A 15,299-nucleotide genomic window follows, 5' to 3' on the forward strand; every position below is an offset into this window, starting at 1 on the left:
CCCTCCATTTCCCCGCCCAGTCCCCGCCCTTCACACCTTGGGTGGGAAAAGCGAGCGGAGGCGGGACGTGGGGGGGGGGGAGCGAGCGCTCCTCGGGCCTCGGTAGCCCGGTGGGGCTCCCGTAGCCAATGAGCGGCGGGCGGGGCGGGGCGCCACTCTGCAGCCCGGCGTCCAACGTGGGCCGCTCTCCGCCCGCGGGCCCCAGCCGAGGGGTGTGTGAGGGCGAGCAGCCGGGGCGGGGCCTGGGGCCGCGGGGCTGGACCGCCGCGCGGCTGGCCGCTGATTGTTCGCCGCGCCGAGGCACGGTGCGCTCCGGACGCTCCGGGACGGTGGGACGCGTGGGGTGCACGGCTCGCAGCCCGGAGTCCTCCCTGAGATGCTCGCCCGCGCCACGCTCAGAGGCCGAAGCTAAGCGTCCTCCGTCCTCAGCGGCGGCGACTATCGGCGTGCGCGCCCGGGCTCGGGAGGCGACGCGTAGCACGGCGGGAAGGACTTGCGGCGGCAGCCGAGCACTCACCGCAGGACTCCGCGGAGTTCGCCGCGCGCAGGGCTCGGCTCGGATGGGCGCGGGGGTGGCGTTCCCCGCAGGGCGCTGCGAAGCGGCCCGGGCTGAACGTGCCGGCTGAGCGCCGCGGCCGCCGAGCCGACTGGGGCCGGGCGTCCATGGTCCGGTGCGGAGCCTAGCGCCGAGCGCAGCCCGCGCCCGCCCGCTCGCTCGCCCGCACCTCGGCAGCGCTCGCGCCCCGGCTTCGCGGCGCGCTCCAGACAAGATGGCGCGGCCGGGTCCGGGAGTGCTCGGGGCCCCGCGCCTCGCGCCTCGCCTTCTGCTCCGGCCGCCGCCGCCGCCGCTGCTCCTGCTGCTGCTATTGCCATGGCCGGAGTCGGCGGGCGCCCAGGCCGGCTCGCGGGAGCCCTGCGCGGCCGCCTGCACTTGCGCCGGGGACTCGCTGGACTGCAGTGGGCGCGGGCTGACGACGCTGCCCCGGGACTTGCCCCCCTGGACACGGAGCTTGTGAGTATCACCTTTGCAGCTGGCCCGGGCGCTGTCACTGGGACGGGGCTGCGGGTGTGCACAGCCGGGGAGGGTGCGGAGTGCACTCTGCTGGCAGGGAGACTTGTGGGTGGCCTGGTGGAGGTCGCGCGTGGCGGTCCGGGGGAGAGGTCTGTGTCTCTGCGGTCTGAAGGTGAGCGCGTCTATCTCATGGGATTCTAGAGGAGAAGCATGTCTTGCAACGCGTGTTCTTCTGCGGGTTCAGGACATGAGTGTAGGGGGATTGAGCGTGCTTCGTGGAGTCTGGAGGCCTGCGAGTGTGGGGTGTGGAGGCGAGCCACCGGTTTGTGACTTGAAGGTGAGTGAGTGTGTTGACGAGCAGGAGGTGCGTGTGTGTGGGGTGTCTGTGAGTGAAGAATGGAGGTGAGCGGATTTGTGTGCACGCGAGTGTTGGAGCCTATGTCAGGATCGGTGGGCGTATGTTCCTCCTTTTCCTCTCCACCAAGCCAGATCTTTGGTGTGTGAGTTCCAGCTTGCCTCCAGTTAGTAATGAATGAAGGTGACTCTTATCTCCAATGTTCGTTCTGTTTACATTATTTATTAGTGAGTGTGTGTTGCTGTCCCCTGATCACTAGAGACCATGGTGGCTTGAGTTGGTATTGGCCAGGGCAGAAGGGTCCCTGCCCTGGAGAACCCAGGAGTTGAGGAGCTTTGAGAGTTCTTGTTTGCCCTTTTCCGCCTGACTGCCATGTAGAGGAACTGTGTTCCAGATCCCTTCCCGTCTGTTCCCTGGGGCCCCCTTGGACTTGATGATCCACCGTGGTGGGTCCCACCCTCGAGTTTCTCCTCCATAAATGGCACAAGTTAGTTGTGGTGTAGTGCTGCTTCTGGAGAGGTTGCCAGGGGCCTGGCTGGCTCTGTCAATTGGCTTCACCGCACAGAGGGGCATTTCTGGGCTGTTTGGGGTTGGGGCCTGTCAAGGGTTAGTGGAATGCTTCTTACAGGGGATTTGGCAGGAATGAAAAGACATTCGGTTTCTGTAAGCACAGTGGGATGGAATAGCTTTGTTACTTTTTTAGAAACTTAGACCTCGGTTATCAGTAATTAGCATCTCTAGAACTATTAGTACCTTCCAGAAAAGGCCTGGCTTGAGTAGTCTGCTTCTCAGTTGAATGTCTTTCCTAGGACCTAGAAGAGGAGCAGCAGAACTTCAGTCATGACACTTGTTTCAGAAAGAGAAAATCGACGGCGCAGGATTGGCCTGCCAGTACGGGGAGAAGTTAGTTCCTTTCTAACAGGAAGACCCTGTGCTTTCTCAAAATGAGGCATAGGTCTTTACTTCCATCTCTGGGGCAAGCTGCTGTGTGAGCCCTGCAGCTGGCCGAGACCCATTAGCTACCATTGCTACCCTTAGGCTTTTTCTTCAGGATCTGCTTCCTCTCCGGAGTTCACTAGTGAAAATGAGTGGTCTTAGAATGGGTTTGAGCACAGTGGCCCTGTGGTTAGTTACCAGGAGATGAACACACTGTTGCTCTTCGCTAGGATTTTATTTATTAATAGTTGAGGCAGTCTGGGAACATGGTTTTTATTTGTATACTAAGGTAGTTTTTTTTTTTAATTAAATATTAGAACCATGTGTGTAGAATCAGAATCACGTCTTAAGTGCTCACCTGTTGGGAGAGAGAATTGCAAAGCCATGTGTTGGTGTCATTGTGAGGAAGGAAGGTTCTCCGTTTCCAAGCCTACTTCCAGGAGAGGACAGAGTGTTCTTATTTGCACTTTCCTAGGTCACAAGACCCACCTTGCCTTGCCCTGTTTTGGAGCAGAACTTACAAGTTAGTCATTTTTAGACAATCACACAGCATAAATACCTTTAAAGTTGCATTCTCTTTTACTCACAGAATGTAATGATCAATAAATACCAGACTAGGTATTTTGAGCCTCAAGAGATTTGCCTCTGCTGAGGATGGCTTTAACGGATTAGATTTAGGATTCAAGCCGTGCGATTTTTTGGTTAGCATGTGGTAAATACAACATGCTCGCACATGTGCCTCCCCCGTGCACACATGCACATATACACACACACAGAGACACACACAAAGGGTGTCCTTTGAAAAATACTTGGAAATTTTTTTTATTTCTGCTCAAAATGAAATCAAGTATGAATTGTTTTCTAACCTTCAGATTTCTCAAAATATTCCCCCACCCCCCAATATTGAGGATTGAACCTAAGGTCTGGAGTGTGCTAGGCAAGCTTGCTACCTCCACGCTGTATCTCTGATACCAACACTTTGATTTCAAACCATTGCTTTCCGTCTGGGATTTCCATAAAGATGTTCATACTCTGGGCTCTGATGTGGCAAGACACACATAGAGAAAGTCACCGTATATAATATAGTATCTTGTATTTTCATGAATTTATACCTTCTGAGGCCACTGTGTCTAGAAAATGCTTTGAGCTAGTTTATAAGCCTATGAAGTAAGTAACTGCAGCCTGCTCAAACAGTTTCAGGCTGTGGGTTTGAGATATCTAGGGACCTATGGCTTTACAGGACTCCTCCCGCTTTTGTAAACAGTCCATCTACTTTTGGAGTTGCTCTTAGGCCAAGCGTAGAGAGACTAGAACTTTTTAGTAGTAAATAGAATTCAGGTTGGTGTTTCTGGGGGGAAATAGAGTCCTCTCCAGTGCTGAGGATAACTGAGGGTGGTGAGCATAATTGAGGCCTATCTCATTGCATAGGTGAGGTTGGCATGCTCCAATCAGGACATTCAGAAATAGCACCAAATCCTGCCAAGACTTACTCCGGCTCCCAGAACCGTAGAAGAGGCTGACTTCTTAGAACTTACGTGTTTGCTTTCCTTGAAACTATTTTTGAGAGCATGATTTCAGAAGCTGTTTGAGGTATTAAAGAGGATTTACTTTAGACTCTTTCTTACCTGTCTAGATTTGAGCAGAGAGTTTAGTTACAAAATGCTGTTTGACATTCTGATGGTAACCGATGGCCTGTTGGAGCGGGAGGAAGGAGGCTGGGCCTTGGATTCTTGTTCTGTGGAGGGAAGTTAGCAGGGATTCAAAAGCAAGGACATTTAGGAAAGGACACCAAATGTGGTCATCTTGAGTGCCAATAGTAAGAGTTTATTGATTTGTTTCTCTCATATTATGACTTTGCAGATCTGAATTGGGTGGCTCAAATCTAGCTTTGCTGGTGTGAGCACTTAAATGGCCTGTGCTGTCACTGTACAGTTGGGAAGCAAGGAGAACTCTGTCTTTCAGATTCTACAGCTGTGCTCCAAGGACCAGGCATGCAAGGTGTTGTGAATTAAAGTTGTGGAAATTACTTTCCATCTTATTTATGCAAATTAGAATGACCAAATCCTTTTAAAATTCAAACTGGGGCGTGTGTATGTAGATGCGTATGTTTGAATGGAGTGCCTAGCTGGCCCGTATTCCTTCTTACTGTTTGTATGTATGTATGTAAGTATGTATGTCTCCTATCACTTTAAGAATTCAGCAAATCTTGAACTTGTTCTGATTTGGGGTTGGAGGCTTTTTGGAATAGAGATGGATTTATTTCTTTTTGTGGTGCTAGGGATCCGAACTCACTGCCTAGGGCATGCTACACAACAGTGCTTTCCACTGAGGTGCTCTGTCACCCAGCCCTATACAGATCTTGAGGGTACTTGCTCCTTTCAACGTCTACTCTCCTGTGAGCTCACGGGGATAAATATCTGTAAGCATGGGATTGAACCCAGGGCTTTGCCTACTGTAAGCCAGCCTTCTGTCAACTGAGTCACATCCTCATCTCATTGTCCCCCTTCAGGGCACTATTTTAAGAGGCAGTGTGCTCGTCTCTTTCTATAATTACATATGGTCACTAGTATTCACAAACTTGGGACTTCTGAGTGTGTTATAGGCAGTAACTCTTGAGAAGGCTTGGGGACAGTGTAGGGTGCTGCGATAGGAGCTTCTTTCTGTCAGGTGTCCAGTATTCCTGCTCTCCAGCCTCCTCCCTCTTTGGTTAATTGCGTTGCCTGGGTTCCCTGGACTACTTCCCTGACCAGTTGGGTCGCCCTCTGGCTGACCTTTTCCTCTGTCAGGCTGCAAGCTCCCTCCCAGAGGGTCTCTTCCCTTCTCTGCAGTGTCTCTGTGGTGCAAAGCCTTCTCAGCATGCTCCCAGGGTGGATAGAAATGTCCCAGAGCCTGCTAGGGGCTAGTGTGACTTAGCACACCTGGCTCTAAAATATGCACCTACTATTGCCTGGGAGAAAGGACTGTGAGATAGGAAAGCCAGATGGTGGCTGTTCAAAGTAGCCTGTGGCTGCTTGAAAAGGTGAGAGGGAAATCTAGAAGAGGGCTTACCGACTTGAAAGCTGCTGTGAGCTGTAGGAAGTGTGGTGGTGGTTGACCTTGCCACTGTTGTCGTCCTCCTCCTCCTCCCTCATTTGTCTGAAACGTTAAAGGGATTCTTCTCTGCCGCATAAGTTGCAAGACTAAGTTTTGTGGGTAAGCCTAACTTTCAGCTCGTTTTGAATGAGCTTGGTGACATTCGCTTCCTGGGGACCTTCCCCTCCTCAGCAATTGCAGTTTGAAACCCCGGGGGTCTTTTAGAAGCAAGATTTTGGGCTGTGTTAATATTGTTGTTCACAGTGAATGCGCTTTCAAAGGCTGAATGCTTTGTCTTGAGACAGGAGGGAGAAGGGGGTGTAGGGAAATATCCCAGGCAGAGGAAGGGAACTAGGAAAAATTCTCAAGTGGTGTCTGGTCTGTGGGAGCTTTAGGGGCTGTTAGTAATATGTGTTTACAATTTAGGCATGGTATTGAGCCAGTGGGGTCTGTTAGGGATGAACCTCATCACTTCTTTCTCTGTGCTACTAACTGGCTGTTATCTCCAGTTGTTGTTTCTAGTAAAATTGCAGATTTGGTTTTATTTCCTATGAACCTTGAAGCCCAGAGGTTGAACTTTGTATGATGGAAATTGCATTCATTTATTGATTTAGCCCAAATAGTTTATGTAGTGACAGAGATTAGGATAGTAGTTCAGTCTGACCAATTCATTGGTCACTTACATAACTGTGCCGAACATGGTCACTGTTACTAAGCAAAGTGAATAGGTCAACAAAGAATGCAGAACACAATGAAGATTTCGGGTTTTTGCCCGTACTTTCTTGGGTGGATATCCTTTGTCTTACCCAAAAGCTTTATACTTTAGCTTCTATGTTGTCATGTTTTGTATAGTTTAGTGCTTCAGTTGTGGGTTTAAAAAGACTTATTTTTATTATTTTTAGGTATGCGCATGACCGAGGGTCTGTGGGGGTATATATACTTGAGTGTGGGTGCCCTTAGATGCCAGAGGTTTCGGATTCTCCTGGAGCTGGAGTTATATGGTAATGTGAGCTACCTGACTTGGGTGCTAGGAACTGAACGAAGGTCTTCTGACAGAGTAGGAAATATACTTAAATCTCAGCTTTCTCTCTGGCGTTGATCATCTGTTTTTTGACCCAAGCATATTATGCATAGACATCTAAAACAGAGTTACACAATCTGCTAATAAAAGTTGTTCTAAGTTTTCAAAAGTGGTTTCTTCCTTTCCCTGGGTCTTGCATTCTGTTTCCCTTCCTTGAGTTCTTTTCATCCTCTTGAAATGGGCATTGGATACTTGTACCCTGGTTTCTGGTAATGTGATAGGCGGGAATGATGTGGTTGGAACTTTATTTACTTTTACTCTGCTGTGTATGGTGGTACCATTCACCTTGCAGGGGTCAGGGCACCCAGTGCCACCCTTCACTTTGGAGTAGTGATGGAAAGATTGGAATGTTCTTTTTAGGGTCCATTTCTGGTATCACCATTCTCCAGCCCCTTGCCCCTGTTCCTGCCAAAGGGATCGTAGTATCATATCTTGTCACTGCCATGAGGAAGGTTAAACTGTGCATACGTGCCATTTGCTTCCTCTGTGTGGTCCATCAATTGAAGGTTGAGGTGGCAGTTCCTCAAATCTTGCATCCGTTCTCATGACCAGCCCCGCCGAGTTGCATTTCTTAGTGACAAAGGCTTTCCTGGAGAAAGTTTACCTTTCTGATATGAAGGGATCTTTTGGTGTGGGAGTATAGCATGAGTCACTCACAAGCCAGGCATCGTTCTCCAGCAACAGCTTTGGTGGTGCAGTAATACTGCACCAGGTAGACTCGTGTGCTTGGGAATCTCAGATAAATGGGCAGGAAGCTGTACACAGTTGCGGTAAATTATACAATTAGCAAAAATTGTTGGGGGAGTTTAAAATCTATTCCAGTTGTATAAATACTGCCTGTTTAGCATTATTCTTTGGGGAAGGTGGATGGAAAAAAGCAGGAAAGTGAGAAGTCCTTAAACCAATCATTTTATTCTCTTGTTTCCCAAGGTTTCATTGAAATTGAGCCCTACCCAAATGCAGGTAGCTCAGTAGCTTGGAAGAATGCAGGTGTGCTCTTCCAAGTGAGATTAGGTTGCAGTCTTTAGGGCCCGCTGATCTTTGTTGGTCCCCACCTCCTTTTGGAAAGACTTGAAGGAGAGGAGGTGGGAGTGGAGATAGTTATTGGCTGAAGGCAGATAACAATTTTCATTTGTTTTGATCTGTTTACAATGGTATGGCAACTTGAAGGGGCCACAGACAGCAAACACGGGTTATCTAAGGAACCTGGCAAGGATGTTCCTTGAAAAGCCGTTTGCTATTGCTCCTGGTGCACCTGTCAGTGAGTCTTTCCCCTTGTGAATGGCCATGATTCACAGCCTTGCCCACATGAACGGTTGCAATTGTTTGCACCTTTATTACTATTTAATCTAACCTAACCGGTAAGGCCCACTGTGCTAACAACCAATCCGTTCATCTCCACGAGGCTGGATTCATCACTGCTGCTTCCTTGTGAACCAGGATGCTGGTTCCAATCCCCGCTCCTTGAGTTTGTTTTGGCAGAAGACAAGAAAAGGTGGTCTGTCTTTAAGTCTTCGTGATGTGTAGGCCTCTCACCTTTTATGGTCAGTAGGAATTGGAAATGAATGAATGAGTACGGTTTCTTTCACAAGCAGCCCCTTCCCATTATTTTAAAAGCTGGTATAAAAACAAAGCAAACACCCTTAAAATTTGCCTTGTGTGGCTTTTTTGTGCAGAGCGAGGAGTTGCTCCCCCTGCTTGTCCTTTGACCTTTCTACTAATGTATAATTTGTTGTTCAAACAATTCACTGTTCATCTCAGCAGAGCACACATCACACTGTTAAATTCTTTGTTCTGGGTTACCTACTTGATGATGGCTGTTAGGGACCATTAGGGCCGAGTGAACTGGGGCGTAGAGCCCTGGCAGCTCCAGGTCCTGTGGTTCCAGGGCTCTGCCTTTGAGAGCCTTTGCATCTGAAGCATTTGCACTGTGGGTTGGTTAATAAGAAAGGACAGTGAAAACTGTCAGCTGACTGGGACAAAGCCTCTTGCCAAGAGAACTTTTATTCTTCTGCGATGACTAGAAAGATTGGCCTTCAAACCAATTTTGAGTTAAGGAAATGTTTGCCATGGAGCTACTTTAAAGGAACTCACTCTACTAATGTAGGGTGTTGTCCTCTTAACATTATCTTGTGAAGAGAGACAAGTGACCAGTTTATTAATAATGTCGGCCAGCTTTCATAATTACCAACTCATGGTCTGTCTCATAGGCTCTGTGCCTCAGTGTCCCCTCCCTTTCTACAGTGTTTTAAAGAAGTAAATCTGTAAATGTGTAGGGTTTACACTGAACAGCTTTTGGGGGATGTAGCATTCACATGGCAACTATTCACTAAAAGATGACTTTGAAGAAATCTGTAAATGAACAAGTTCTGAAAAATAATGAATCAGAATTCCAAAGGGAATTTTGACAAACTATGCATTTGCAGGATGTTTACTCAGCACATGGTTCACGTACTGTGGTTTTTTAATGTTCTCAGATTACATGTTATTTGTTTTCCTACCTTTGCTTTTATGGAGAGTGTTTAAAAGTTCTTAAGTTCGAGCTCCTTGCCAGAATGTGCAATTCTCATTTGTTTTCTTCTTTTTCTGTAGATCCCATAATTGGGAGGTTCCTTCCAACCTATTTATTGTTGATTGCAATCTATTAGTGAGCAAATATGATTACAATGGGTCATTTAAGAGTGGTATTTTAGATATTATTATTATTTAATGTAGGGATAATTAGCTATTGGTTGTAGCTAAGTCTTGAATCTGAATTGAGTTAACTCTTGTTTACTTTGCAGGGCCTGACCCTCCAGCTGTGTCTACTTGAGTCTGCTTTAAATAGAGTTAGAAGCGCCCTATAAGAAAATCCCCCAAAGCTCAGAGCCAGCTTCCTGGAACCCTCTGGGTTCCTTTTTAGCTTCACACAGATTAGAAAAATGCTTCCTCCTCATGGCTACCGAGTGGTTTGTGTTAGAGAAGTCTGTGGCTCTGTTTCTCTATTGTCTCTCTGTTGGTTGGAGGAATTCCTTTCAAATAAATCGATGATTTTCATATTCCATATGTGAAGATCTAATTTTAGGTAAATTATAGAGCGTTTAGTGGTTTAAAAACCCATCCAGCATGTCATTTTAAGTTCAAAGATCTGGTGAGCATAATTAAACTGCTGTCATATTTGATTAGAATAGCATTCACAGTGGATTCTCAGTTTATAAAAACATACGCCGGAGAGTTAAGAGCGACTTAGAGACAGGCGAACCCAATGTGAGGGTCTGACTGTGAGCTTGAGTTCTGCTTTGTGCGCTGGGAAGAACTCTCTCCAGTCCCCTTCCTGATGTGGTATCTTGGTTCAGCCTTGTGCTCACATACCTCCTTTCATTTTATTTTTTACTAAAATAATTTTTTTTTTTTTGTGTGTGTGTGTGCAACTTCCTTTCTCCACCTGGGACAGTGTGAGTTTCTGGCACATGAGCGCCTAGTGTTTGCAAAACTCTATAAACAGCCAGAAGAGCTCTGAGCTTCCAGGAAGTGGGTTGTTGATGCAACCAAGTGATGGATGCTGAAGCCACTGCTCAAGTGGGGAGGGATTGTCCCCTCCTCTGCAGGAGAGGAGAGGCGGAAACCAAGGGAAAACAAGTGTTTTCCAGCTACCAAGACTGCCTCACTCCCAGTTCACAGTTTCCTCAGATCCAAAGTCTGTGTCTTCTCCCCTGGTCGTTTCCTTTCATGGAAGAGGCTGTGCCTTGCCCAAGAGAAAAATTAGGAATTATGATTTTATTTTATTTTTGAAGTAGTTTGTTTATATATATGTGTTTGGCCTTGCCCAAGAAAAACTAGGAATTCTGATAAAATTTTTATTTTATTTTTGAAGTGGTTTATTTATGTATATGTGTTTGTTATGTGTTCATGTGTTTTTATGGCGTGTGTGTATGTGAATGTGTGCGTGTGTGCATGTGTGTATGTGTGCCCTTGAAGTCCAGAAGAGTGAGTCACATGTCTTGGAGCTGGTATTGCAGATGATTGTGAGCCACCCAACATGGGCCCTGGAATTTGGAGTCTGGGCCTCATGACCTAGCAGAAGTGCTCTGAACCACTGAGCCATCTCACCAGTCCCTGAGAGGAGTTTTAGATTCTTTAAGTCTGTTTGAAATACTGTTTAAGAATGGTTTAATTATGTTCAGTTCTGAGCAGCTTCCCCAAGAAACTTATTTCACCTCAGTGTTAATGACTTGGAGTCTGTAGAACTTTGTTGCATGTCCTTAAATTTTCTTGCCTTTTGTTTTGTTTGTTTGTTTGTTCTCAAGACAAGCTCCCTCCTCTGTGTGTCCCCAGCTGGTCTTGAATTCACAGCAATCTCCTGCCTCAGTCTCTTGCACTCTTGTGACTAGGGTCACAAGTACATGCTGCCATTATACCTGGCTCTTTACTTGCCTAAACAAACAAACAAAAACAGCAAGCAAAGAAACAAACAGTGAAGCTCTTAAAAGGTTGAAGATAGAAATTTGCAGCTTCCATATCTTTCTCTGAACCCGAGGGGAATAAGAGGCAAGGCTGAGTCTCCTTGGAAACGCTTGGTACTTAGTACACCTTTCTGGAGAAGAGGAGCCCAGAGCTTAAAAACTTCTTAAAGGAGTTCTTGACTAAATGGGGAGAAAACTATTGACCAAAAAGAAAGAGTGAGTTTCTCTAAAGCTGCGGATAATAAGAGTGGGATAGAATGGAGACTAGCTGTGGCTCAGTCTCAGAAGACCGGGGGTGGGGGCTATCCTGAATCCTGACTGTGCTGTTGACTGGTGGTGTGACCTTGGATTGGTCCCCTACTTTCCTATCTGTAAGGATGTAAGATCACATTTTCAGATTCTAGCTTAGTGGAGGCAAAGGGGGAAGGAACTTACTCCTTGGATTTGCTGGTAAGAGAATAAATGGTCTATGTATAGGATGCTTACTTGAAAGTACTTCATGGGATCTGCAGATGGGTACCCAGAGCAGCCAGAGGAGACAGGGAGCATCAGGGGAGAGGTTCAGTGAGGGACCCTCCAATGGGCCTTTGTTATTATCAAGGAGAAGCAAATACTGCATCTGAAAGCACAGGTGAAACTTTCCTAATCTGAAAGTCCAAAGTGCCTCAGATCTGACAGTTTCTGAGTGTTGGCGTGACACCACAAGTGGAAAATTCCATACTGGGAACTTCATTTTTCATGTACAAAGTATTACAATTAGTGTATAAAATGGCCTTGAGGCTATGTGTACAAGGTGTATATGAGTCATAAATGAGTTCGTGTTTAGACTTGGGTACCATCCTTATATAAATAATCCAGAAATAAAAAAAACCTGAGATCTGGGGAACTGGCCCCATGCATTCTGGTTGGAGTATTGTTAGATTGCCTTTCCCTCCTGGGCCAAAGAAAAGTATGGAAGCTGCAAACTTAATATCTTTGATTTAGCTTTTTAGGAACATAGGTTTAGAGAAAAGGCAAGAAATTACAGAATCATTTGAGTAGGGTTTTCTTAGGGCTGCTGCTGGCCATCGGTGAGTGGTTATCAGTGAAGTTGTCCCTAAGACTGGTAGTCTTTCAGCTTCAGTAGCAACAGCTTCAAGGAAGGACACACCCACCGCTCTGTCCTTCGGTTCTGTGCAGGGGCATGGCTGATTTGTGAGTAACTTTTAGCCATTTTCCCAGGGAGCTTTTCAGTGTGCCTTTTGATGCAGAAACTCAGCGTTCTAACTTCTGTACAGCTCAGTGACTTCCTTCCCTAGTGTTTGAAGTCTCTCTCTCCTTTTAAAAAATTATTTAATGTATTGCTGTTCAGTGAACACCAGATTTACCCATCTATGGGTTTCCTTTTGATCTAACATTGTTTTTAGAAAATCTTGGTTCCTGCCAAATAAGAGATTTTATTTATCACATAGCTTTTGTTTTCTATGTTCCTTATTCTAAGAAGTTATTTGTGGGAGGAGGGGCAGGGGAGCCTAGAAGCCAATGTTGGGTGTCTTTCCTATGTTGCTCTGCACTTTATTTTGAAATGGTCTTTCACTGAAGCTGAAGCTCATCCTTTTGGCTTGCTTCAGTTGCCAAAGGTTTCAGAAACTGGTGCCACCATTCCCCTGGTGCTGAGGTTACAGGCACATGACTTCTTATCCAACTAACTGCATGGGTGGTGGGGATCTCCATTCCGGTCCTTGTGTCTGTACAGTGTGGATTTTACACAACTGGACCATTCCCCATCCCCCGTTTTCCATGTTCTTCATGGCCATCTTCTTTTATGTGGGATTGCTGTTGCCTTCACTGGAGATTCTTGGGCTCTCCCTTTTATGCATTCTTTATTATGTGCATTTTTATAAAGGATGTTTTTCTGTTCTTTTCTTTAGAGCATGCTCTTGGAAGTTGGATCTTTGTTTGGGGCTGCAGACCCAAATAGAGTGAAGTTGGAGGAGCCTTTAGTGGTGCTTGGAACCTTTTGACATACATTTAGCAGGAATTAGAGACGACATTAGGACTGAATAGTCCAAAAAGCTACTTTAAAAAATTTTTGCCCGACATGGTCGCACAGACCTTTAGTACATCCTAGTACTTGGAGACAGAGGCAGGTGGATCTCTGTGAGTTCGAGGCCAGCCTGGTCTACAGAGCAAGTTCCAGAACAGCCAGGGCTATACGTAGAAATTCTGTATCGGAAAGAAGAAATCAACAACAACAAAATTTCTCATTAAGAGCTGAGGAGATGGCTCACTTATTAATGTACTGCCTTACAGGCATGAGAACTTGAGTTCTCTCCCCAGAATGCATGTAATAAAATCCAAGCTAGACGACTTGAAATCCTAATGCTGGAACTGTAGAGACCCGAAGATCCCTGGGGCTCACTAAGTCACCAACTTAGTCACCTAGCGGGTACCAGGCCAGCGAGAGAGTGTCTCCTGTCTCCAAAAGAAAAAAAAAATCATGTGGTACCTAATGACATATGAGGTTGTCCTCTGACCTCCATATGTACATGTGAACCCTCCCCCCATATGTGTGCTGCATGAAGTCTCAGCACTGCGGAAGTGGAAGCAGAAGAATCAGGAGTTCAAAGCCAACACTTACTGTAGGCTGAATTCAAGGCCCGTCTGGACTAGATTTGAACCTGTCAACACAAACAAAAGACCAAAACAAACAACCCTTTTATGTTCTGTTAGATCAGTATAGGCAAAATGATTTCCCACCCTTCCATGAGCTTCATATATGGTGTCATTTTCTGTCACTCTTGTTACCTTCCACGAATTTATCATTTATGTCTAATCTTCTCATGAAAGATTCTCAGTCTGATTAGGTAACTTTTCACCTCACTTAGTCTTGAAAGTCATAGGAAATGTTTAAGTCCATGTACCTACGAATCACCAGACAAGGTTTGTTTGTTGCCTCTGGACTTTTCTCTTTCAAGGGTTGGTGCATTCTTTCTGGGCAGAAAGGATCCCATGGCTGCTTGATCCTCCAGGGGCTTCAGAGGTTTAGCGTCCAGATGTTACTGTCTCAGGTCAGCCTATGTAGAGGACTGAAGGGGAGTGGTTTGAGCATTAGCAATCATGAGGCACGGCTGTGTGGAGGATCTGGGTGGCCCTCGTCAGCTAGTGAGGATCATTGCTTTGCACCGTGCAGTCAGACTGTGTGGTTTGTCAGCCTCTGTGTGAGAGAGAGAGAACCTTTGGAGAGAATCTCTGACCTAAACAAAAGTTGTGGAGAGCCCTCCTTTTCCTTCTTCCTCCTCATTTTCTCCTTTCTGCTTGAGAACCGCTTCAGAGAGTCAGATGTGTTGGTGCCGCAAGCTGCGCAGTTATTGTTAAAGAATTTGGAAATATAATTGAAAACAAACTGTTGGACAGAGCGGATTTAGGCAAGTTCTAGCTCTGAGAGAGGAGGGAATTCCAAGTTCTTCCTCTATTTGGAGCTGATGTCTCAGAACACTTGTTCTGTAGATGAATCATCGGTGAACTCTACATCTGGGAGTTATATATTGGGAAACGGCATTCTTTTTAAATGTAGAAGAAACATAAAAGCTTAAAGTTAGAGTGCAGTTGGAAAACTGTAGTCAGAGTTTAAAAACACTAGCATTGAGGTGAAAACGGCAGAGTAATTGACCGTGAGATTCCATACTTAAAATGGAATGTTTCTATCCGGAAGCAGTGCCACAGCCAACTTACGTATAGGACCCCCGTCCTTTGTCTCTGGGGCAGATAACATTTAAGAAATGTCATCAACACCCGCTATTAGATGTCACCAGCAACTGCAAGTGTGACTTTGGAGTCGGAGTGAGCTAAGCTTTTGTTTTGAACTCCTTAAACCAGTTGAGCTTCTGATTACCAAGGAAGGCCCTAAGCAGGTCCATGGTTCATTCAAGGTGCTCTCATCTTCTGTGAGCTCCTTCGTGTCACAGGTTGTGGTTATGGGGTGGGAGGTGAAGTGGCCATGTGGTTTCTGTTAAGAGTGGTATCCCTAGAACCTGGCAGCCTGTCTCAGTGACTTTGGTGCATCTGCTTGGTCTCTCTCTGCCTCAGTTTCCTCAAGTAAGATAAGGATGATTAAAGTGCCCACTTTATTGACAAAGAAATGACAATGCCTAACACATGGTTGAAGCCGGTAGAGTACTAACAGTTTATGTTTTTATAGCAGGATACATCATGTGTGTTTTATGCACCAGGCTCAGGGTTGGTAAAGAACCAGTCAGGTCTAGCAGTTGCTGGAGTTAGGCGCCTAGTCCACGTGCACACGACCGTAGTAGAAAGAATACTCTAAGACCAGTCCTGGCCCTTTCCCTTTCTTTCCAAGTCTCAGTTCCTTGAGGCCAGTCACTGGCTTCTCTGCTTCTGAGTGGCTGGAGTACCCAGCAC

General features: G+C 46.3%; 1 protein-coding gene across 1 annotated transcript in view; it reads left to right on the plus strand.

Annotated features, from left to right (window-relative positions):
* Window positions 1–291: 291 nt before the first annotated feature.
* The window catches only part of Lrig1 (leucine rich repeats and immunoglobulin like domains 1), a 101,529-nt gene continuing 86,521 nt past the window's right edge, over window positions 292–15,299 (plus strand). The window contains exon 1 of the mRNA XM_057764877.1: window positions 292–1,012. Coding sequence (XP_057620860.1) covers window positions 771–1,012 — 242 coding nt within the window. The 5' untranslated portion in view covers window positions 292–770. The remainder of the gene's footprint in view (window positions 1,013–15,299) is intronic.

The sequence above is a fragment of the Chionomys nivalis genome, chromosome 1, assembly GCF_950005125.1.
Source record: "Chionomys nivalis chromosome 1, mChiNiv1.1, whole genome shotgun sequence".
NCBI lineage: Eukaryota > Metazoa > Chordata > Mammalia > Rodentia > Cricetidae > Chionomys > Chionomys nivalis.